This window comes from Triticum aestivum, chromosome 3A, assembly GCF_018294505.1.
Source record: "Triticum aestivum cultivar Chinese Spring chromosome 3A, IWGSC CS RefSeq v2.1, whole genome shotgun sequence".
In the NCBI taxonomy this organism is placed as follows: Eukaryota; Viridiplantae; Streptophyta; class Magnoliopsida; order Poales; family Poaceae; genus Triticum; species Triticum aestivum.
The window spans coordinates 7,492,951-7,517,714 of NC_057800.1; the positions used below are offsets into that span (position 1 = coordinate 7,492,951).

At 45.7% G+C, this 24,764-nt stretch overlaps 2 protein-coding genes and 1 pseudogene across 2 annotated transcripts; 1 reads left to right on the forward strand and 2 right to left on the reverse strand.

Annotated features, from left to right (window-relative positions):
* The first annotated feature begins 3,954 nt into the window (after positions 1–3,954).
* On the forward strand, positions 3,955–6,328 carry LOC123057467 (L-type lectin-domain containing receptor kinase IX.1-like; annotated as a pseudogene).
* A 482-nt stretch (positions 6,329–6,810) lies between these two features.
* LOC123057468 (uncharacterized) lies at positions 6,811–7,772 on the reverse strand. The gene has a single exon (XM_044480426.1). The coding sequence runs from the start codon at positions 7,613–7,615 to the stop codon at positions 7,112–7,114; it is 504 nt and encodes a 167-aa protein (XP_044336361.1). The 5' UTR covers positions 7,616–7,772; the 3' UTR covers positions 6,811–7,111.
* A 3,962-nt stretch (positions 7,773–11,734) lies between these two features.
* On the reverse strand, positions 11,735–13,721 carry LOC123059767 (protein WALLS ARE THIN 1). The gene is made up of 2 exons (XM_044482251.1): positions 12,806–13,721; positions 11,735–12,359 (listed from the first exon to the last, which is right to left on the reverse strand). The coding sequence occupies exons 1-2, from the start codon at positions 13,607–13,609 to the stop codon at positions 12,012–12,014; spliced, it is 1,152 nt and encodes a 383-aa protein (XP_044338186.1). The 5' UTR covers positions 13,610–13,721; the 3' UTR covers positions 11,735–12,011.
* Between the last annotated feature and the right edge of the window lie 11,043 nt (positions 13,722–24,764).

The window sequence follows — 24,764 nt, forward strand, 5'->3', positions numbered from 1 at the left end:
GAAACAGTGAAGGGAAAGGTGAAATTTGGTGATGGTTCTGCAGTAGACATTTGTGGACGTGGATCGGTTCTCATACAATGTCTCACAGGCGAGCATCGTGTTCTTACCGATGTATACTTCATTCCTCGGCTCAAGAGTAATATCATCAGTCTGGGGCAGCTAGATGAAAATGGGTGCAAATATTCTAGTGAAGATGGGCTGATGACAGTATGGGATCACCAGAGAAATGTCCTAGCTAGAGTAAAGAGGACTAAGAACCGGATGTATATCTTAAACATCCAACCAACTGAACCTGTGTGTCTGTTGGCGCATGCTAAGGAGCAATCATGGCTGTGGCATATGAGGTATGGACATGTGAACTTTAGGTCACTCCGAGCACTTGCAACAGAGGGTATGGTAGATGGTATGCCGTACCTAGACCATGTAGATAAGATCTGTGATGGGTGTATGATTGCTAAGCAGAGACGCCTCCCGTTCCCGGTTCAGGCCACTTACCGTGCAACGGAGCAACTTCAGCTCATTCATGCAGACTTGTGCAGGCCTATAACGCCTGAAACGCCTGGTGGAAAGAGATACTTTCTTCTGGTAGTGGATGACCACTCTCGGTTCATGTGGATTACTCTGTTGCGGAGCAAAGATGAGGCTCTCAATGTACTGCAGAAAATTCAGAAGGTAGCTGAAGTTGAAAGTGGGCATCAGTTGAAGGCAATTAGAACAGACCGAGGGGGTGAGTTTACCTCAAGAGAATTTATAGAGCACTGTGAGTAGCACGGAATCAAGCATTTTTTGCATGTCACCGTATAGCCCACAACAGAATGGTGTGGTCGAAAGGAGAAACCAAACCGTCGTGGGCATGGCGCGCAGTCTGCTGAAAAGTATGGGGGTGCCAGCTCGGTTTTGGGGTGAAGCAGTGAGCACTGCCGTGTATTTGCTGAACAGATCGTTGACAAAGAGTGTCAAGGGAAAAACACCGTATGAGGCATGGTATGAGAGAAAGCCGTCAGTCCAACATCTTCGCACTTTTGGTTGTGTTGCTCATGTGAAAAAGGTTGGGCCCGGCGTGTCAAAGCTCTCTGACAGAAGCTCACAAATGGTCTTCATTGGTTATGAAACTGGCTCCAAGGCTTATCGCATGTATGACCCGGAAAGTAAGAAACTTGTTGTATCACGAGATGCAGTGTTTGAGGAAGACAGGTGATGGGATTGGAGCCTCTCGGGATCAGTGGGAAGCAGCGATGGAAGTTCATTTGTTGTCAGCTACCCAGAACAGCCAGATTGTGATGGAGAAGAGGTAGCAGAAGACGTTGCCGTGGCAGCAGATTCATCAAGCAGAACTCCTACCATAGCAGCGCCTCGGCAGAGTCATAGAACAAGACGTGCCAACGACGGGGCTGCAATCCCGCTGGACCTAGAAGCCTCTCCGGTGTCCCCTGCTTATGCTCCTGGTTCTCCTAACACCCCGTACACCGAGCCTTCGCAGGGGCCACAAGGGAAGCGACTCCTCGATGAGATCTACGAGGAAACAGAGATCAAAGAAATAGATGCCAAGCTATGTCTGTTCGGCCTTGAGGAGCCTAGGAATCATGATGAAGCTCTAAAAGAGACCTGTTGGCAGAAGGCAATGAAAGAGGAACTAAGCTCCATCCATGAGAACAACACATGGGAGTTGTGCGATCTCCCGAAAGGGCACAAACCAATTGGGCTGCAGTGGGTTTACAAGCTGAAGAAAGATCCCACTGGAACAGTAATCAAACACAAAGCGAGGTTGGTTGCAAAGGGTTATGTACAGAGACAGGGAATTGACTTTGAAGAAGTTTTTGCCCCTGTCGCGCGCATTGAGTCCGTCAGACTTCTAGTTGCACTGGCAGCTCAATTTGGTTGGAAGATGCATCATATGGACGTTAAATCAGCCTTTCTTAATGGGGATCTGATTGAGGAGGTGTATGTATGCCAACCTCCAGGCTTCGAAGTCGTGGGTCAGGACAGCAAGGTGTGCAGACTGCGGAAGGCATCGTATGGTTTGTACAAGAGAACAAATGGCAAGCACACTCTGATTGTTGGGGTGTATGTTGACGACTTGATAATTACAGGAGGCAATGACACTGATATAGCAGTTTTCAAAAGGCAAATGAAAACAAGATTCAGTATGAGCGATCTCGGGCTTCTTAGTTACTATCTTGGGATAGAAGTGAAGCAATCAGCTCGGGGAATTACCCTATGTCAGTCAGCATATGCATCTAGAATTCTGAACAAGATGGGGATGCAGGACTGCAATCCAATTCACACTCCCATGGAGGCGAGGTTAAAGTTGACTTAGTCCAGTAAAGCACCAGAGGTTGATCATACTCAGTATCGTAGCGTGGTTGGGAGCCTTCGCTATTTGGTCCACACTCGACCAGACATATGCTATGCTGTTGGTTATGTCAGTCGGTTTATGGAGAGGCCCACGACTGATCACATGGTAGCAATCAGGCACATCCTGAGGTATGTGAAAGGAACTCTGAACCTTGGATGTTTTTATGAGAAAGAAGCTGGAGAGAATCCACAACTTCTGGGATATTGTGACAGTGATTTAGCTGGGGATGTGGATGACCGCAAGAGCACTACAGGCATGATCTTCTTCCTGGGTGGGAGTCCAATTACATGGGCAACGCAAAAGCAGAGAGTTGTGGCTCTATCGTCTTGTGAAGCCGAATATGTAGCAGCCGCATCAGCTGCATGCCAAGCAGTGTGGCTAGCTCGGCTCCATGGAGAATTGTTGAACAGGGAGCCGGACAGAGTATTGCTGAAGGTTGATAACCAATCAGCAATTGCATTGTGCAAAAACCCAGTGTTCCATGAGAGAAGCAAGCATATAGACATTAGATATCATTATGTGAGAAGCTGTGTCGAAGAAGAGCAAATCTCAGTGGAACATGTCAGAACAGAGGCGCAACTTGCTGACATATTGACCAAACCATTAGCAAGGGTGCGGTTTCAGGAAATGAAGGAGAAGATTGGGTTACAAAATGTTTAGCTGGTGCAACAATCTTAAGGAGGTGAAATGTTATGGTAATCTAGTTGCACCTGTTCTATTTTCAGTAAGTTAGTTCTCTGAATAATCCTGAAACGTGCAGTGTACACGGTCAGGTTCAGTTTAGACAGTTAGTGTCAGGCTAGTCTTTTCTTCAGACTTGTCGTAGTTTTCTTTGTTGCTGTAATCGTGGGTGTACTGGCCACGACTCTGTCCGTGGGATGGCGCGGGTAAAACGGATCATGGGCAGTGCATGCTGCGAGTTTGTTATGCTTGAGAATAAGGAGGAAAAAGCGGTTAAGTGCGTCGCAAAAAAATCTCTCCATTCATTGCGTTCGTGCAGTTCTTCTTTCTCCTTCAGTTCGTCTCGTGTGAGTGTCCACCTCGCGTGTGTTTGTTGATCCTGGGCCTGATCCAACACCCCCCAGCGTGCCGGGTTCGACCTAGGTCCGCCGGCGCTGTTTTCGGCCCAAGCCGACGAAAATCGGGCTCCTGGGACGCGACTGGGCCGATTTTTTGACGCCGGCGAAAAAAAAACGCCTGGGGAGGCCTTCCTTAGGGGCGCGGCTGGAGATGCCCTTGCACCCTGACGTACTTGCACATGTGGAAACCGACGCAATATGGAATATGCCGGCCGTAGCGCATATAGAAAACTCAAAGCTATGGCTAGGAGCCTAGGAGACATATCACATCGATCCTACGTGCTGACAACTCGGCCTCAAGCTGGCCGGGCGGAGCTGCTGCCACCAAAACCGAAGCTGACAAATCTCTCTGTATTAAATATATAGGTATATGTATATGTAGGTAGCAGATCCCTCTCGCGTCCCTACTCGCCTAGCAGCAGCAATGGCTGGTGCAATAATGCGCCCTCACCGCCTTCTCTCCATGTCAGTGTGCATCATCATTTGCCTCTCCTACTCGGTAGGTCTAGCTACTGCGCTCTCCTTCAGCTTCAACTTCTCCAGCCCCGGCTCCGGCGACCTCTGCGACACGGAGCTCAGGTGCGAACGTGACGCATGGATGGTGGGTTCTGGCGCCATCGACCTAACGAGGAACTACATCGCAGCCAACGTCTTCAGTGTTGGCCGGGCATCGTACGCTCGCCCAGTGCCGCTCTGGGACGACGCCACCGGCGAGGCGGCCAGCTTCTCCTCCAACTTCACGTTCCAAATCAAGCCCCAAAACAGATCAGAAGACAATGTTGGTCTATGTAACTCGAGCTTCACCAACGACGCTAGTGCTGACGGTATATCTTTCTTCCTGGCACACTACCCGTCAAGGCTCCTTCCCAATAGCGGGGGCGCAAACCTCGCTCTGTTTGATTTCAGCAATGGCTTGAACGCCACCGGTGATGCACAGTTAGTCGCGGTGGAGTTCGACACCTACCTCAACTTCTGGGACCACAGCGACAACCACATGGGCATAGACGTCAACTCCCTCGACTCCAGGGCCTACACCAACCTGACCAAGCGCCTAGTCTCGAATGACGCCATCTTGACCGCCCAGATCAGCTACGACAATCGCACGGGCGTTCTGGTCGCCCTTCTCCACATCGACGGCGACGGACCATGGTACAGCGTAAGCACGTGGGTGGGCTTGAAGAGGGAACTACCCCAGCAAGTCTCAGTCGGCTTCGCAGCATCAACTGGTCTCTGCGCCGAGCTGCACCAGGTGACGTATTGGTCGTTCAGCTCCACTCTAGATGATGCGCCGGTGCCTACCAATAACAGTCCACGGCGACGCCTACCACCAGTGCATGTGTTGGTGCCATCAGCAACAGCAGCTTTTCTTGTGTTGCTCTGCGGTGCCGCCGCCGTCATAGTTCATCAGCGATGGAAACGGAAGAGGCTAGCTGATTCCGACGATGAAGGACACGAGCAAGCTGAGTTCGAGAGAGGGGTAGGACCTAGACGGTACCGCTACCGTGAGCTCGCGGCAGCCACAAATGACTTCGCGCAGCAGGGGAAGATTGGGCAAGGGGGCTTCGGCAACGTCTACCGGGGCGGCGGCCTTAGCGACCACAGACAGCCCGGTGGCCATCAAGATGCTCTCCATGGAATCGTCTGCGCAGGGGAGGAAAGAGTTCGAGGCGGAGGTGAAGATTATAAGCCGGCTGAGGCACCAAAACCTTGTGCACTTGCTAGGCTGGTCCGACAGCGGCAAGGGGCTCCTGCTAGTCTATGAGTTCATGCCGAAAGGCAGTCTCGACCAACACATTTACAGCGAGAACCGTCTCCTCACTTGGTCAGAAAGGTACGTGACTATGCCTTATAAATTAATTGAAAATTTAAGTTTGTTCTGAACTTCTTTGAATCTGATCAAAGTCTATAGAAAAACATTCCAACATCTACGACATCATATTAGTTCTTATTAGATACTTTATATTGCATTTCTATACTATATATGTTTGACGTTTTAGACCTCAACACATTTTTCTATAAACTTGGTTTGACTTAGAAAAAAAAAATCAGGAACTTCAGTTAACTTGGAATCACCAAATGATTGTTACCTCCTTTTCCATCATTGCCGTTATTATAAATTAATTTAAGCACTATTAGATTGAGCAAATCAATGTGTAAATATGCATGGTACTAATTTATTAATCCGGCCTTGTTGAACGAACACACATACAGATACAAGATCATCCTTGGCCTGAGATCTGCACTACGCTATCTCCACACAGAGTGTGATCAATGTGTGCTGCATGGTGACATAAAACCTGAAAATATACTCCTCGACTCATCATGGAGCACCAAGCTAGCAGATTTTGGGCTGGCGAGGCTCGTGGATCATGGAGCCGGGCCACAGACGACGAAGAACATCAAGGGCACCCTATGGTACATGGACCTGGAGTTTATTCTCTCACACCATCCCATCCCGGAAGCGGACATCTACAGCTTCGGTGTCGTTCTGTTGGAGGTCGTGTCCGGCCAGCATCCAGGAATGAGGATGAAATTCCGGGTCAACGAGGACATCCCGCTGCTGATGTGGATCTGGAACCTGTACAAGAAGGGCACCATCCTTGAAGCGGTGGATAAAAGGCTACACGGGGACAACCAGCAGCTCGACCACAACTGTAAGTGGCAGTTGCATCATGCGCTGGTCGTCGGGCTCTGGTGCACGCACCCATGCCTAGAGGCGCGACCGTCCATTGTGCAGCTCATGAATGTCTTGCAGTCAAAGGACGTCACGCTGCCGGCCCTGTCTTGGCCAGCCCCGGCCAACATTACTACTGGATTACATGGGTATAACAGCGCATCAACCTCATCGGTCAATGCTTGAAGCGACGTGTCTCGGGCTAGCAGTGGAAGATGACCAAATCTACTTTGCCGGAGACTAGTTGTTACAACCTAATTGCACAAACGCACGTCTGAATAGTTTGTCAAGACCCTGTATATATTGTCGTGTACTTCTGATTCACTAGTAACCGTGCACGTGCAATGCACGTTACTAGAATTTAGTATTTGCATTGTGGTTTATTATGCATTTGTAGATTTTTTGCATGGTATGCGCCTAAGTAATAATCATAGAATCATAACTTGAGCACTCATTATGAATAATAATATTATGTTTTGATATACTTGGATGGGACAAAAGTTAATCATTTGTTTGCTAGTGATACTACCACAAGATAAAATAATGACCTAATAAATTTGATCATAATAGATCACAAAACACGGCTCATTTTTGACGCAATCAATCATGTCCATCCGTAATTACCAGATTCAATGGCTAAGAGTTACACAAAAGAATCATTGTTAACAGCAAGCTCCCCATCACATTGTCTCGGGCTCAAGAGAAATGTATTTGTAAGGTCCTTTTAGAAAGAAAAAGTTTATCATCGAACAATCTCATTAAGGTTTTTCAAGAAAAATGGACACGACATGAGTTGAGTAGTAGTACACACTGATTACACACTTATGTGTGTACTACGCTCTGTCGCATCTGACTGATGTACGGTCATACACCGGACGCGTCGTCAACCTTTGCCGTCGCGCGCGTACGTACACGCGCACCAAAATCGAGCAGAAAAAACGGCGACTTGATTCGATTAGTCGACGCGCGCGAGCATCAATCCACCGGTGATCGAGACGTTGATTAGTTCTTGGCTTGGACGTCGGGGGCGGCTTTCTTGCTTGCCGGTGGCGGGGGCGGCAGCTGGTTGCCGTCGGAGTCGAAGGCGATGTGCCCGGAGAACTGGAGCGGCCGGCACTTGTCCCCCATGATGATGGCCTTCCTCCACACGGCCTCGTCGTCCTCCGGCCCCAGAGCGGCCACCGCCTCCTCGTCGTCGTCGCTGCTGCCGGACGGAGACCGCCTGTTCCACGACACCATCCTGGCCGCCTTGCCGCCGATCCCGCTGAGCGTGGCCGACAGCAGGTGCTTCCGGTTGCTCGCGCCGACGCTGCTGTCCGCCTTGGCCAGCGGCGCGGACGAGGAGGACCCCCGCTGCTGCCCCCACAGCTTCTCGTGCGTGCTGCTGGTGCACAGAGACACCACGACCGCCGCCACCACCAGGACGACGAGGATAACAAGGACGAGAGTCGCCGCCCCGGGTGCTCCGGCGGTGTGGTTAGCAGCGAAGAGGGGGAGCCTCGCCATGTCGCCCGACGGCCGGGAGCTCGCCGATTTATGAAGACGGCTACTCGCTGAGCTTGCAAGCCGGGGAGCAGAGAGATCACTGAGAGCACGGACGCGTAGGAGATGAGCCGCGGTTTATATGCACGCACGCACGATCGGGCACCGGAGACTGGACATGGCGCTCAAATTCCTTGGCCGTGCAGGACCGGTTAGATTGACCCGGCCAGCGGCGACGGCGATTGACGGTACAGGTCGTCGCCCGCCCGCCGGAGACTGGCGCTAGCAGACAGCAGATGCCGCCTGCCGGTCAAGTCCATCGGTATCGCGTGGGCCAGCTAATCACCTTTGAGCGCAGCGATGGTTTGACCAAACGAGGACGATGCTTGCCCTGTTCCTCCTTCGGAAATGATATCTAACAAACGTCGGCCAGGGAGCCCATCCCAGCGAACGACTTAACGCAGTTGCACGGATCTTGGCGCAAGGCCGACGCCATGTATAGATCAGCTGAAGTCGTTCGTTGTCGAGCGTTTCCTAGCGCACGTTCCTTATGTTTTTCTCTCCAAAAAATCCACAACCAAGGTGCGCGAGGAGGAGTTCAAACTCACGTCCTCCTGCGCATGGGGCAGGGCCACTTACCAGTTACCACTCGATTGAAGTAGGGTTTTGTGAACATTTGGGACCAAACTGCTGTATGTATTTTAAAGTTAAATTTATTTCAAATTTGGATTTTCTTCTGAAAATTTTCTATAAATCCCGAATATTTTTGATTTTTTATAGAACAAAAATCACTATTTTTAGAGGGGGTTTTGTGAAACTTTCCACATGCATTTTTAATTATAGGTGGAATAGCAATTTCTTTGTATTTTAATCCATAACATTTTTTGCGTTCCAAATCCTGGCAAGTTTTAGGTCTTTTTGCAATGGCCCATGGCAAACTTCCGTAATTTTTCACTTATTCATGGCAATTTTGGAAATATTTTTAATTTCTCACATGGCAGTTTTGTTATACAGAACATTGAATTTCAATAATAAATAAATTGTATTTTTATTAATGAGAGGATGGTAGTTTTACTATCAAGAGCATGAGATATTTATTTATTAATAATATGAAAAAAGTAGGTGGATGTCGGTTTTATTGCTAAGACCATGGTTTTTTAATTATTAATAGGATGGCGGTTTTATTATTGAGAGGATAGAATTTTTATTATTGTTTGCATGACAATTTCATTTTTGATCGTCATTATTATTATTTTCATTGCTGCTGAAATTTTTATGACCTATCGCACAAGGTGCCAAATAAATCAAAAAATTACACATGAGCATTTTTTGTTTCTGTACATGGAAAAAATAAAGAAAACAATGTTCCCCCAAAACATGGCATTTTTGCACACTGAAACATCTCCTCGGCCAATTTCATAAATTTATTTTTTTGCAGATCACACGATATTTTTATTCATACCATTGTAAATTTATAAATTAGAAAAATGATGATTTTAAAAAGTAACATGGCATTTATCATATTTTTAGAATCATGGTATTTTTATAATTATATATTTAGAATCATGGCCTAGCGAACGAAATCGTTCATTGGAAGCTACTCCCTGGACCCAAATATTAAGGTCTTTTTATAGGGGACCCTAGGAATTATTTTAAAAATAGTCACCTGCGTTCTGACCCATTGTGACCCATTTGTTTAAAAAAATGTAATTTCGAAACTATACAAAAAAATTCGGCCCAAAAGCAAAAAAAGTGACCCATTTGAAAAAAAATACATATTTGTCTTTCCTTTGTACACCACGTGTGGAAGCACAATATTGTGAAATTTTGCACATACGTAGTATATATGTGTATATGTGTTTACACATAATTTGAAAGAAAAAAGTTGCTCGTAGAAAATGATTTTTTTAGAAACGGGCTCCAAGGTGCCCGTGCACCATTTGCAGTTTTTTCCTCCTCCCACTTCTCTTCCTTTCTTTTTTTCGGAGAACTTTTCTTTCTCTCGGTCAGCATGGCTGCTGGATGTGGCTTCTTGGGCTGACAGGCTGCCACATGGACAACAGTTTTTACCTATCTAGCTCCAGCCCAACAACTATCTTTCTACATGAACATGGTTGTTTCTAGCTTTACAAAACCGAGATATGTGATGTCCATGATTGAGGATATTGTGCATTTTTTGGTCACATTATACTAGAGGGTCAACATTGTATTGCATGATTTTTTTTTATTAAGTCATATAGGGTAGAGGATCTCCACCTGTATATATTACTCAAGGGTACGTGCACCATAGGTTCAAGTTACAAGATTTACAAGGTAGCGCCGGTATGTGAGGAGAGGTAGAGACGTCAAGACATAGTGTTTGCCTTTTGACTAGGTTCTTTAAGCCTATGAGTCTAGAGTGTGAAATCGTCAATAATGCTCCTGAAAGAAAGGTGAAGGTGAGTGTCATTGCGGAAGACTTTGGCGTTTCTTGAGTTCCAAATTTTCCACAAGATGGTGAGGAGGACCTGCCACACGTTTGTGTCGATGCGAAGTTCGACAAAGTACTAGTTAATTGCTGATCTTTTTTGTTGCGAAATTACTTAATTACTGATTGCAAAAGGAGTGTAAACATTAAGGCGAAACAATAGTGAACAAACCCTATTGTGATAGTAATAATTATATAGGGTACCAATACATCAAGCATAAGTATTCTAATCTACTAATTCACAAGCCCTATTGCATATACCATAATCAAGCACAATCCAAACAATCCTAGCTAGTTTTAACCAAATCCGTCTGCATAGTCGCTCACCACACCATAGGTCTGCATGCATTCATGCTTGAATTTAAACGAGAAAACTCCTCACAGTCGATCATTGAGAGGCAATAGTAGCAAGGTAGCACAATTAAGTTTCAGACGTTGTCGGAAGTGGTGGAGGAAGGAGGCAAGAGAGGCTGGGTGATGGAGGAGCCCAACTTGGCGCTCCAGACCTCGCGCTCGCCACCGCCGGAGGAAGCGGCGGACACCGTGGCCATGACCGCCGCCTCCTTGCCGATGCATGACCTCTCCTCGCTCTTGCCCCAGAGGACAAGGTACAGGCTGGTGATGATGAGCGCGGCGCCAATGACCCCGCCGAGGGTGAGGGAAGCCATGATGGCGACGACGAGCGTTTGCACGGACTGGTACACCGCCATGAACACCGGCCCCCCGTGGTCGATGCACCAGATCTGCACTGCGAACGCCACGCCGGACACAATGAAACCCTGCATATATTACCGCTTTAATTTGCCATGTCAGCTGCTAGCTTAGTCGTGAGATATGCATACGTCTACATATAATCATTTCCATATCTATTGAGAGTCAAAAGCAAGCAGCTTAAGATCTGAGACATGGATTATATTATATACACTGAATAAAACTGGACTGCGGGTTAATTAATAGAAACATCAAGGGGTTTTCTGCAATTCTAAAAATCTGATTTAAAACTAGACCACAAGTTGATTCTCAGAAAAGGCAGGGGTGTTTCTGCAAAATGCATGATCGACGGGTAAAAGCAGTCATCTCTTTATTAGTATGTATACAGACAGTACTTCATACCCCGTCAAAAAAAAAAACTTCGTACGTGTTGAAATCGTTTTGGTCTAGGACGTGGCTGCAGCTCATGAGACGAGCCCAACTATGTCGACCTAAGGAATCGACTAACCATAAAGAAAAAAAATTGGGTGTTTGGTATATAGCCAAACCGGTAAATATTACTCAAGGGTGAACCACGGGTTCATGTTACAAGGGTTACAAGGTAGGCCCAAGGAGAGGTAGTGACGTCAAAACAAAGCATTTGCCTTTTGACTAAGTTCTTTAAACCTGTGACCATGAGTCTGGAGTGTGGAATCATCAATAATGTTCCACAAAGTAAGGTGAGGGTGGCGAGTCTCGTTGCATAAGACTTTAGCGTTCTTGAGTTCCAAATTTTCCACAAAATGGTGAGGAGGACCTGCCACATGTCTTTGTCCGTGTGAAGCTCGGCAGGTACTCCCTCCGTAAAGAAATATAAGAGCATTTAGATCATTAAAGTAGTGATCTAAACCTCTTATATTTCTCTAAAGAGAAAGTGCTTAATTACTGATTGCAAAATTAGTGTAAACATGAAGGTGCCTTCGTAGTGAACAAACCCTGTTGTGATAATAATAATTAGGTAAAGTACCAATACATCAAGCGCAAGTTTTCTGATCTACAGTACTAATTAACAAGCCTTAATGCACACACCATAATCAAGCACGACCCAAACAATCCTAGCTAGTTTTAACAATCAAATCCGTCTGCATACTCGCTCACCACACCATAGCTAGGCGTGCATGCATGCCCGCCTAAAATTTAAACAAGAAAGTTCCTCTCAGTCGGTCGTCGAGAAGGACAGTAGGGTACAGTAGCAATTAAGTTTCAGACATTGTCGGAAGGCGGGAGGAGAGGCTGGGTGATGGAGGAGGCCAGCTTGGCGCTCCGGACCTCGCGCTCGCCACTGCCGGAGGAAGCTGCGGCCATGACCGCCGCCTCCTTGCCGATGCGCGACCTCTCCTCGCTCTTGCCCCAGAGCACGAGGTAGAGGCCGGTGATGATGAGCGCGGCGCCGATGATCCCGCCGAGGTAGAACTTCTCGCCGAGGGTGAGGGAGGCCATGATGGCGACGACCAGCGTCTGCACGGGCTGGTACACCGCCACAAACACCGGGCCCCCGCGGTCGATGCACCAGATCTGCACTGCGAACGCCACGCCGGACGCGATGAAGCCCTGCATGTATATATTACCGTTTTCATTTGCCATGTCAGCTGCCACCTTCCGTTTGCATAATCATTTCCATATCTCTTGAGAGTCAAAAGCAAGCAGCTTAAGATCTGAGACATGGATCATCATGCCTTCCACTCACTGACTTGATATATATTTACACTGAATAAAATAATACTATAATTTGCTAAAGGAGTACTGCTACAGATCGTTGATCCTGGCAGAGAGGTGTACAGGTTGTTGCATTGCACCACTTTTAAATCAATTTGTTTACCTCTACTCCTTTAGCAAATTATCGTATCATTTGCACCACAGATAGAGAGTAGTAATTAGTACGTGATTGAGATTCCAGGTCTAATATATATTATATAAACGTTCTTATGTTATGTTATGAGACGGAGTAGTTAATTCTTAACTGCGAAATTGTATAAGATACTAATGAATATGCTTACGGCGTAGAGGATGGTGAAGACTTCGGAGCCGGAGTGGAAGACCCAGGCGCCGGCATCCCTCTCGAAGAAGGCGGCGATGATGAGGAACTGGATGACGCCGAAGAAGCAGGTGTAGGAGGTGACGGACAGCCTCGCGGGGTACTTCTTGAGCACGGGCGCCTGCAGCACCAGCCAGCCGGACCACGAGAGGCAGTGGCCGATGAGGTACACGCACCCCAGCGTCCAGTTCTTGCCCTCCCCAGCCACGGCCGCCAGAAACGGCACCTCCTGCTGCAACGACGGCTTGTCGTCGGCAGGGGCGAAGATGGTTGGGCCCTGGTAGAGCGTGATGACGGACGCGCCGGCGACGCACGCGAGCGTGCCCAGCACCTTGGCGACGCCGTCGCGGCGGTCGAGCCGCACCTTCTCGATGCGGAGCGCGGCGGCCATGCCGAAGGTGATGGCCGGCACGGAGTTCTGGATGGCGGAGGCGAAGGTGGGGGAGGTGTTGTCGAGGCCGAGCAGGTAGAAGCCCTGGTTGGCGGTGATGCCGCAGAGGGCGAGGAAGAAGAACTGGACGGCGAAGCTGAGGGTGAGCCTCGGCCGGTCCTTCTTCTCGAGGAAGTAGGCGAAGGGGACGAGGAGGAAGAGCGCGATGATGTTGCGGTAGACGGGGAAGACGAGCTTGCTGATGCCCATGTTGAGCGCGAGGCGCGACACGACGTGGAAGCCGGCGTAGCCGAACTGCAGCGCCAGCATCGCCACGTGGAGCTGCGCCTTCTCCGGCATCCCGCAGACCCGACGGGCATCCACCGCGTCCGCCATTGCTGCTGCCCTTTCCTCGCTTGAGATCGAGCTCGAAGCTGCTGGAGCGAGGTGACGCTGAGAGACGAGAGAGAGGACGGCCTAGGCCAGGAGGGATGAGGTGAGTGAGAAGTGCAGCCAGGGGTGTCTACTATATAGACGACATTCCACTTGGACAGTAGGTAAGCATGCTACAGAGTGACACTCAGCTAGAGGCAGACAGTGGAGTGAGCGATGGTTGGTCGGAGAAGACCTTCATGCATGGGCATAGGCCGACCGAGCGACCCCTTCATGCATCCCACTCGTATCATGAATGCCTCAGGATTCCTGAGATCACAGTCGGAAGTATAGTATTTCTCCAGAGCTGTCAATGTCGTAGCTACGATCCACTTGGGTACCTCCCATGGAAATACTCACACACCTTTAACAAGCTGTAGTCTTGTGCGTGCTGCAAAGTTGAACCACTTGAGTTCTTCACTGGACAACCATCAACCGCTGCTGCCTTTTTTTCCCAGGAAACCCGTTGTTGGCTTTGCTCAGCTGAACTTTCCAGGCCATGTTTCTCCCAAGCGGAAAATAGCGCACTACCGTTAGGTACCGGCACATCTTTAGCCATTCCTCTCTACGTCAAGGTTAGTGCTACTCCCTCCGTAAAGAAATATAACAGCATTTAGATCACTAAAGTAGTCATGTAAACACTCTTATATTTATTTACAGAGGGGAGTACTTTTTTTTATAAGATGTCAATCTTTTCCTTACACGAATAATAAACATCAATACAAACATAGAGGGGTCCATAGTAACAGTTTTTTGTGTCAGATGAGGAAGGAGAGAAGCGTGGCATGCGCAGAGTTCCCTCTCCAACTAAAGACTTACATTTTATTTTATTTTTATATCATTTTGAATGGCTCATAAATTTGGTACCAAAATTTTGTTTTTGCAACTTTTTAGATTTTACATATTTGAATTATTGGTGAATAAACCGTTAAAACAAGACCGACCTTGAATATGTTATTATAAAATTTTGAACAAGTTTAAAGTACCGATTTAACTCATTTCATATATTTTATAATAACATATTTCACTCATTTCAAAAAATATTTCATAATAATATATTTCACTCATTTCATATAACATATTTCACTCATTTAAAAAAACATAATAACATATTTCACTCATTTTAAAACAGATTCCACACATCTTAAAACAGAATTCACTCATTTCATATAACATACTTCACTCGTTTTAAAATAGATTTCACACATTTTAAAACAGATTTCACTCAATTCGTATAACATATTTCACTCATTTCAAAAATATTTCATAATAACATATTCCACTCATTTCAAAAAAGATTTCATAACAACATATTCACTCATTTTAAAATAGATTTCACATATTTTAAAACTAACTTCTCCCATTTTATATAACATATTCAAAAAATATTTCATAATAACATATTCCACTCATTTCAACAATGATTTCATAAATAGCATATTTCACTCATTTCATACTAGCATATTTTACTCATTTCCAAATAGATTTCATAAATACATTTTTCACTCATTCCAAATAAACAGTTTCACAAGGTGACATTTCAGTTTCATATTTGGGTTAAATAGGTTCTAGTGAAATAGGTTGATTTCACATCTTTCAATTGACATAGTTTTTTGTAACATTTTTCTAGTGACACTCAAACAGGTACTCGTTTGACTTAAAAAAAACAGACACACCTTATATAAGGAATAGAGGGAGTAGGTTTGTAAGCATGCTCCAGAATGACACTCAGCTAGAGGTCAAGGTAATGGTCTGGCTCTGGCAGTGAAGTGAGCAAGGGTTGCAGAAGACCTTCATGTGTAGGCATAGGCCGACCGACCATTTCATCACACACCTATCATGCCTCAAGGTTCCTGAGATCACAGTCGGAAGTCTAGTATTTGTCCAGAGCTGTCAATGTCATAGGTACGATCCACTTGGGTACCTCCTATGGAAATACACACACACTTTAGCAAGCTATAGTTTTCTGTGTGCTGCAAAATTGAACAACTTGCGATCTTCACTGGCCAACCGCTGCTGGCCTGTTCTTTTGCGAAAAACTGTTGTCGGCTTTGTTTAGCTGGACTTTCAGGCTATGTTTCTTGAACTGCAAGAAGCAATAGCAACACTTGTATAGAACAAGGGGCAGCCATTATCTTGTCTCCAAAGAACGAACAAATGAGAAAAGCTGAGAAGTCACCTAGGGCTTACTGGCTAAGGCAGTAGGGCCACGGATGGTGTACTAGACACCAATCCTCACTCCTACCATGATTAAAAGGATAATTAGTTCCTCCAGTTATTATCACGAGAGGCGGCTGCTCGTGTGTGGCACACAGCTGACGGGTCTCATTGACTAACTCATGCTATTCCAAGGAATTACCGCTAGGCAGTAGTTGTTGAGTCTCCAAGTGCACAGGTTTGCAAGAAGTGATAATTTTTTGCTCGGTTGAGAAATCAAGGTATCAATCCATAGAGATAATAACCCTAACTTCTTTGAGCAGTACTACAATACAAATTAAGATTTTTTTTCTTGTGTCCCAATAGTTTTAGTGAAGTTGTCAATCTCATTCGCTTTGCTAGTTTGCAACAATTGGTTAAAGATATGTTATTTGAAGTGTTTTTTATTTATGGAATAACAAATTATTGTAAACAAATGAATGTAAATGAGTTTGGAGAAGGTTTCTTACGTAGAAAATTGGACTTTTGTTCATAGGTTCGCTAGTAGTATGACGCCTTCGTAGTCGACGTGAGTCCCTTCGGCCACTGAAGGCACATCGCCGAAAGGGCTGATATAAATTTATGAAAATGCGACCGCGAGTTCCAAGTGTAGGACTTGAACCCTGGCGGGTTTGTTCCATCACAATGAACCTAATAGTCTGAGCTACACTCAATTTGGAAGTTTTGCCCCTTCTTGAAGTTATGACCTCCTGGATTTTCTCGTATTTTTTTGAGGTCCAGTAGGTCTTGCATTTAATAATTACATGATACTCACCCACAAAAAATAAAAATACATGATACTCCATGAATATATCTACAATTTTTTATAGTTTTCATGCCATAATTATATAAAATATTTTAATGATTTTTCGTACTAAAATATTTAATATAGTGCAAGAGTATCAGTTTCTATTTCTAGTAATATTTCCAGAAAAAAAAGGTATTTCTGCATGTCTAAAAATCAGAGAATGTTTTTATGCCACAAAAGAGAGCTTGTGTCGAAAGACAGCCTGGGGGAGGCACTAGTATAGGTCGATATACCTTTCACGGGTCAAAATAGGTCATCTTGAGGCCCAGGGGCGGTTCTAGGTCAGTGATAACTTCGGTATCACAGACAAGGCAGTCAACGAGAATAACTCTGATCCATTACCTTTTTTGGGCTGAGCACTTATTTTTAGTTACCAGTCATGCAAATGAAATTGACAGAAAACAAACAGACACAATACGTAGGCACACATCATTCATTCACATAAGTACTTTGCTTTTCATAACACACAAGCATATAATTGGGTGTCCAAACCAGTACTCCCTCCAGTCCTTTTTACTCTGCATGTAAGATTTGTCTGAAGTCAAACTTCATAAAGTTTGACCATACTTATATGGAAAAATATCAACATCTACAATACTCTATTATGAAAATTAAATTCATGATGCATGTAATGATATTGATTTCGTATTGTGAATATCGCTATTTTTTCTATAAAGTTGGTCAAACTTTACGAAGTTTGACTGCAGACAAATCTTATATGCAGAGTAAAAATAACCGGAGGGAGTACATTGAACACACTTCCTGGCAACATATGAAACGAAGTTGTAACTACAAAAATAAGGCTGTTGTGATGTGCTCATACTATGTCGTCGTCCTGAGTAGTCTACCCGTCTCTCCTTCTAATTTCGTCTCTAGTACATCTTCGCATAGGTATTTTGTGATGTGCACAAAATGTGCTCATTAGAGAAGGTGTGCGATGGAGGAACTGAGACTTTGTCCTTTTATGGTGTGCACAAAATAGCTGACTGGCGTGTTGCCCCGTCCGAGCGAAACCAGTGGAGTGAGCCCACGTCAAGCCGGCCCGAGTGATGTAACCCTAGCTCAATCGAGTGTACAAGGTGAGCTAGGATGGGTATGGAGGGATCCAATATATTCTAGATGATCCTCGGGCTAGGATTCTCACCTACCACCATCTTCTTCCACTGCACCGCCAAGACCAAGAGCTTGTAACCCAAGAAACCAATCTCCCAAGCGATCTTCCCGATCTCCGGTGAGTACTTGAGCCATACAACCACCAAAGGTAAGAGTATGGTCTTACCTCCTCCCGGAGGGCCCAAACCTGAGTAAATCGCCCGTCTCATGCCTTACATCTCGATCCACCACTTTCATCCCCTCTGAACAAATACTTCGTCGCTTGATGGCACTGCGGGTCTCAAGAACACACAGTGAAACACAGAGATTCGGGTCGTATTGGATCTGGGTCGTTACAGTTATCAGATATCGTCAGGTGCCCTTTGGGTGTCTTTTTCTTGGAAGAAAGTGACAACTGTGAACTACTATTTGCCCATTAAAAACACAATTCCATCCATCACAAAATATGTGTCACAGATTTAATACAAAATTGTGCTAACTTTGTACCAAATCCGCGACACTTATTTTTGGATGGAGGGAGTAGATGTGAAAATTGTATGGTTGGCATGCAAGGCATGCTTTTACTTTCTATGGAGGGAGAAGAAACAGGCTGAGGTAGCACTGGTGCTAATGAAATTCACGTTAGTGTTTGTGTGATTAATACGACACATGCAAAGTGACACTCGCTAGTGTTTGTGTGAGCACTGAACTGTGAAGTGCTATGTTATGTGTGTGTCATGTGTCATGTGTCCTGTGTCCTGTGTGGTTACATGTGCTTGCTGCTAGCTCTCGGTTGTCAGTAGTGGCTTTAGCAACTGGTGAAGATCGTACTGCCGAAGAGACAGCAGTGGACTAGCTTGTTTAATGGCATTTGGTTTGGCGCCACTCCACTAATTGCAGATCGATTGACAGAAAGCGAAGGAGAAAATGATTGATCGAAATGAGGGCAAGACTAGAATATATTGGTAATGCTTATTTCTTTTTTGATAAAGAGAGCTTCCTCTGAGATTTCTATTGGAAGAAACCACAATGTCATACATGTAAGCAGGACCAACAAAGAGCAGAATATATTTCTAAAGCTAAATGATGATTAGACTAATAAAAGCTATCATTCACCCGCAAAAAAAAAGCTATCATTTGTGTGCGTGCGTTTGTTGTACTGTATGTCTTCTCCGAGGCGGGGCGTATACCCACCAATATTGCAATACTTTTTTCTTAGGCCTAGAGAATGTACCCGAATGCTCTGAAACTCAATCTTTCTGGTCTGATGATACATACTCCATATGCATTATGTTGAGAAGTAATATATGAATTTATACGCATGTGCTGGTCCCTCCGTTACCTAAGACCAGTTCAGCAAAGCAGGTGAAAAGAGTTAGGGGGTGACACGGAAAGTAATTAAGAATGCAAAAGGCAAGGTGAAAAGTTGCAAAAGGAGGAGGCCGGAGAAATGCATGCTCGAACCTGATCGCCGCCCTTTTTCAGGGCAGCATAGATCGAATCATGCATGCATGTTGATCCCACACACACACATACAATACACTAGCTAGCTAGCTAGCGAGGTAGTGCAGCAGTGTGCAAGATACAGAGAGGGCGGAGACACTTCAGTATATTCGATTCGATCGGTTCCAGTGCATAGTGGGATCGACACATATGCCCTTTAGTTAGTTCCCAGCTTTCCAGGGGCGTGCTGCTTGCCTCTGCAGCGACACACACACCATCATCATCATTTGCACCAGGAAATGATTCCACTTCTTCCTACAATTTTTTTATTTCTATCTTAATTACCATGGGTGCATGTACTAGTACTACGATTACAGCCTGCTAATCTACCAACTCTTGACAACAATGTCTCGCCGTGTCGATCTCTAGCGGAGATGCTTAACTTTTGCTGGAGTGTTTGTGATGATCGATAGGATCAGCTAGCTAGCTGTTATTTGGAGCATGCGACGCACTCGCCTGGTTAACATAAGCTAGCTCGCTAGATCTCCCCGCTGTTACCTTAAAAATGTATTTGAATGGTCCCCCAGGTGTCTCCTACTCCCACATGCACGCATGCATGTGATATAATTAATTAACCAAGAGTAGGGTTAATCCGAATCAGCAGCTAGCTGTAATGTTGACGCTTTCGGGTGACACGAGAATATACACTCTTTTGGATGGTCCAAATACGTATGATGGAATGCAAGAAGAAGAGAGGGGGATTAAGCAGGCAACAAAATCTCATCCTGGGAGCCGAGCCGGTCGATACTCCGACAAAGGGATGGATGTGCCAGCACTAGCACGCCATCGATGGGTGCGCGCACCGTCGTCGCCACTCTCCACCGGTTGCGTCACATCCCTTCGTTGTATGTGCGCCTCAAAAGGGGGTCTTCGCTTCATTCCTCACAGTAATTGTTGCGAAGGCATAGAGAAAATTAAGGCCCCCCTTGTCGCATGGATTTCCAATCCCAACTCATAACTTGTTTGGCTCGTTCCACTCGTACCAAAACCATCTCAATGGTAATGCATGACCAAACTTGTCGGTGTTGAGAACCCCAAAGCCACCATACTCGTGTGACTCGCATATGACCTACCAAGTTTTGCGGCCAGCATATGACCCCAAGATCAACCCTTCCACCGTCATCCACACATCCACCAAATTTTCACTATTCGGATGCTCGATCACAACTTCCACCTTGATGAGAATGCCTAGGACGGCATTGCGTGGAAGCACAAGGCTAGTGGACACTACTCGGCGGCCTCCACGTATAAGGCGCAATTCCTAGGATTGATGCTATCTCGCATGGAGCGCATGGTCTGAAAGGTTTGGGCGCCGTCCAATGTTAAATTATTTGCTTGGTTGGAAATCCAAGACCATGTTTGGACGAATTAAGGTCTTTACCCCTTTCGCAAGAGGGATCCCGAATGCAGGGCACATCTCTACTTCAAGTGCTTTGGAACTTGGTCATCGAGAAGCCCCACCTTGAAGACATCGACACATGTACATGACATACGGACGATTCCATGAAGGATTGGTGGGAAAGTAGAACTGGCGCGGGCATGCCTCACCGAAAAGACATGGCTTCACTTACCATGCTTGTGTCTTGGATCATTTGGAATGGGCATAACGCTAGGGTCTTCCGCCACAAGAGCGCCCCTCCCGTCAATCCTTCTCAACATATAATATTATCATGACCGGGGCCAACTTGTGGATCGCTGTGGGGACGAAGAAATTAGGGTCTATTCTATTACGCGAGTAGTCCTTCATGTGACAACCAAGGGTTATTTGTAACAAACTCTATTCTTTCTTAATTAATCCGTGAGGCAAATCTTTTGCACCTGTTTTGGAAAAATATTATTTTTTGTCGTTTTTACCCTTTCCCTGTCCAGTCGGTGTTTGCGTGTATTGGGTTTCCAGGAGTGCATGACCACATGATTTAACTCTTCGTGTCCAAATCACCTTATACATGGATCAGCTCGCCTGATTTACTCCTCGCGTAGTTTACCCACTCTTTAGTATGTGATGGACAGTCACCCAACATACTTCCGCACCATTACGTTTGCATGGATGTGTGGATCACTCCGATGCAGAGGCCATGGATCTCTCCCTCTTTTCAAGAATAACAAATGGAGTATTCACATAAGATAAACCTTCATTATGTGGAGCGATATATGCTCAAAACAACTTTGTAATCACTTAATAAAATCACTTTGGTGTGCTCATTTTTGTCTAAATACCTTTTTAGATGTGCAAACACTTTGCTGCGCCCCTCCTGATTACGCCTAAGCTTCGCTTATGCAATGATGTAAAGGTACATGATGTCTGCCATTATATCACTTCCGGCTTTGTTTTATATATGTGCCTGGCGTTTTCTTTGAGCCCTTGTTAAACAAATACCGCAGGCCCCCTTTTCGTGACAGAATTTTAATTGGGGATTTCCACACACACACCCCACATTTGCATCTATTAATGCACACATTCATATATTATTGATTATTTAACGATGTCACCGGAAGCCTACCATCTATTCCCAATGGATCATTTTAAAAACACCAAGGCCATCCAAAATGAATCTGCCTCATGACAAGATCTTCATAATCCTTCCAGAAACTATGACATGTGATGAAATTAACTCAAAAATATGCTACTCCGAGACAAAACTTCTAAGAAAGGATCGTCGTGCGTGCGTCAATGTTAACTAGTTCAACCAAGGACCATGAAGCCAAGCTTTGAGCAACCACCTTCAACAAGGGTAGGACTCTCGCACGACAACATACCTTAGCTAACCAAAAAGAGACTGTCATGGGTTCTCACCCTAAGTACGTCCGTACTTGTCGTAAAATCTGTCACTGCCAGCAGCCTCTCTAAAGATGACGTCGTCTTGCTAGCCCAATCTTGGCCCCGAGACAACCCAAAGTTGCCCCGCACCGCTCGAGAGGACGGTGGATGCAGGTTCAGGACCATGACGTCTTTCTTCTGGTTACTGTTGCACCTCCTTCGATCCCTAATGAAGGGAAACAAAGGGACTCTTGGACGTTGGTTGGTCTTCATATGCGGCCGCCATTACAACCACCATGCAGATTCACATCGTTGCAGCCACCTCACGAGTTCGCCCACCACGTCCCTTGGGCCACCACCCCGGCTAGTCTACCATCGGCCCCATCAATGGGATTGGTCCTTCTATTCAAGCTCACACCGCCAGATCTTGCCCACACCAGGGCCTCACCACCAAGACCTGCATAAGCCGGCCATTTTCGCAGGCACGCCGGTGCCTTCTGTAGGACACCACTCTGGAAAAGAAGTATGATTTATGCCTCCGCATGATGGACCTGACCATGTCACAGATAGAAGAGTGGGATGTCGACGCGCACGACCATGTCTGGGACACCCACTAGTGTAGATGTGTCCTATGCAAATGGTTTAAGCCCCCTTTCGCTGAACCATCGCCTTGCTAAGATGGGCGATAGGGGGGTCCGAGCGAAACCAGTGGCGCGAGGCCACCTTAAGTCGGCCTGAGTCATGTAACCCTAGCTCGATCGAGTGTATAAGGTGAGCTTGGGTGGGTACATAGAGATCCAATACATCCTAGATGATCGTAGGGCTAGGATCTCACCTACCACTATCTTCTTCCTCTCCGCTGCCAAGATCGAGAGCTTGGAACCGAATAAACCAATCTCCCCGACGATCCTCCTGATTGCCGGAAAGTACTCGAGAAATACAACCACCAAAGGTAGGAGTAGGGTCTTACCTCCTCCCGGAGGGCCCAAACTTGAGTAAATCAGCCGTCTCGTGCCTTGCCATCTCGACCCACTGCATGCATCCCTTTCGAACAAATACGTCGTCGCTCGACGGCACTGCGGGTTTCAGGAACTCCAACACACAAAGATTCGGATCATACTGGATCCGTATTGTTACAATTATTAGATATAAGGTGCCCTTTGGGTGTCTTTTTTATTGAAGAAAATAACAAGTCCAAACTACTTTTTGCCCGCTAGAAAAACTACTATTTGAATGATTGTTCACTACTTCGATCATAGATGTGAAAATTGTATGGTTGACATCCTAGGCATGCATTTACTTTCTTTGGATGAAGAAGAAACAGCGCTGAGTTAATAGTGGTGCTAATGAAATTCACGTTCAAGCTAAGATCTATAACCAGTTGCGAGATTAATACGACGCATGCAAAGTTACACTCGCTAGTGTTTGTGTGAAGTGATATGTTTTGTGTGTGTCATTTGTCCTTTGTAGTTACATGCTTGCTGCCATGCTAGCTCTCGGTTGTCGGTACTCGCTTTAGCAACTGCTGAAGATCGAGTTGATGAAGAGACAGCAGTGGACTGGTATGTTTAATGGCATTTCGTTTGGCGCCACTCCACTAACTGCAGATCGATTGACACAAAGCGAAGGAGAGAGTGATGGATCGAAATGAGGGCAAGACTAGAATATGTTGGTAATGCTAAATGATTAGACCAATTGAAGGATGAAGTTATCATTTGTGTGCGTGCATTTGTTGTATGTCTTCTCCGGGGCATACACCCACCAATACTACCATACTGGCAGTGGTAGGTCCTGATAATGTATCTGAATGCTCTACATTATGTTGAGAAGCAGTATATAAATTTATACGCATGTGTATATATATATATATCTGAAACTGACTCTTTCTGGTCTGAGGACATATAAATTTCTGATATGTGTCGATGTATCTGCATTATGTTGAGAAGCAATATATAAATATATACGCATGTGCTGGTCCCTTCCGTTACCTAAGACCGGTTCAGCAAAGCAGGTGAAAAGAGCTAGGGGTGACAGACGGATAGTAATTAAGAATGCAAAAGGCAAGGTGAAAAGTTGGAAAAGGAGGAAACCGGAGAAATGCATGCTCGAACCTGATCAAGGCCCTTTTCAGGGCAGCATAGATCGAATCATGCATGTCGTTCAATCGTTTCGATCTATATGTCGATCCCACGCACACACATACACTAGCTAGCTAGGCAGTGCAACGGTACAAGATGCACAGAGAGCGGGACACTTTAGTATATTCCGGTAGAGATACGACAGGCAATAGATAGCACCCTCCAATGCAAAGGGAAAAAGCCATGGGCGCCAGCCAGCGGAACTTCACTGTGCTGGAAGAGGTTACAAATGCTAGGGATTTACAACAATGATTTTATCCCGTGCGGTAACTTACAAACAACGATATATATAGCGGTGTTGACCTAGATTGTGACTGATCCATACCACAGGGGCTACACTTCACTCTGCTACGGCCGATACCTACCGATGATAGGCCTCAGCTTCGCTTCGTCAGAAGTTAGCCTTTATTGAAATTTTGATTACAACTTAACATATTCGATATTTGATCGGTTCCGGTCACTGAAAAAATAGCATGTTATAGTGCCGCTAATTGCGTGCTATAACATATTAATATTTTTGCTATTTAAATAAATTAGTATAATATCTCGCTAATAGCATGCTATAGCGTGATATAGCATGCTAATAGCGTATTTCGAGGCCGACGTTATTTTGATGTAGTGCGC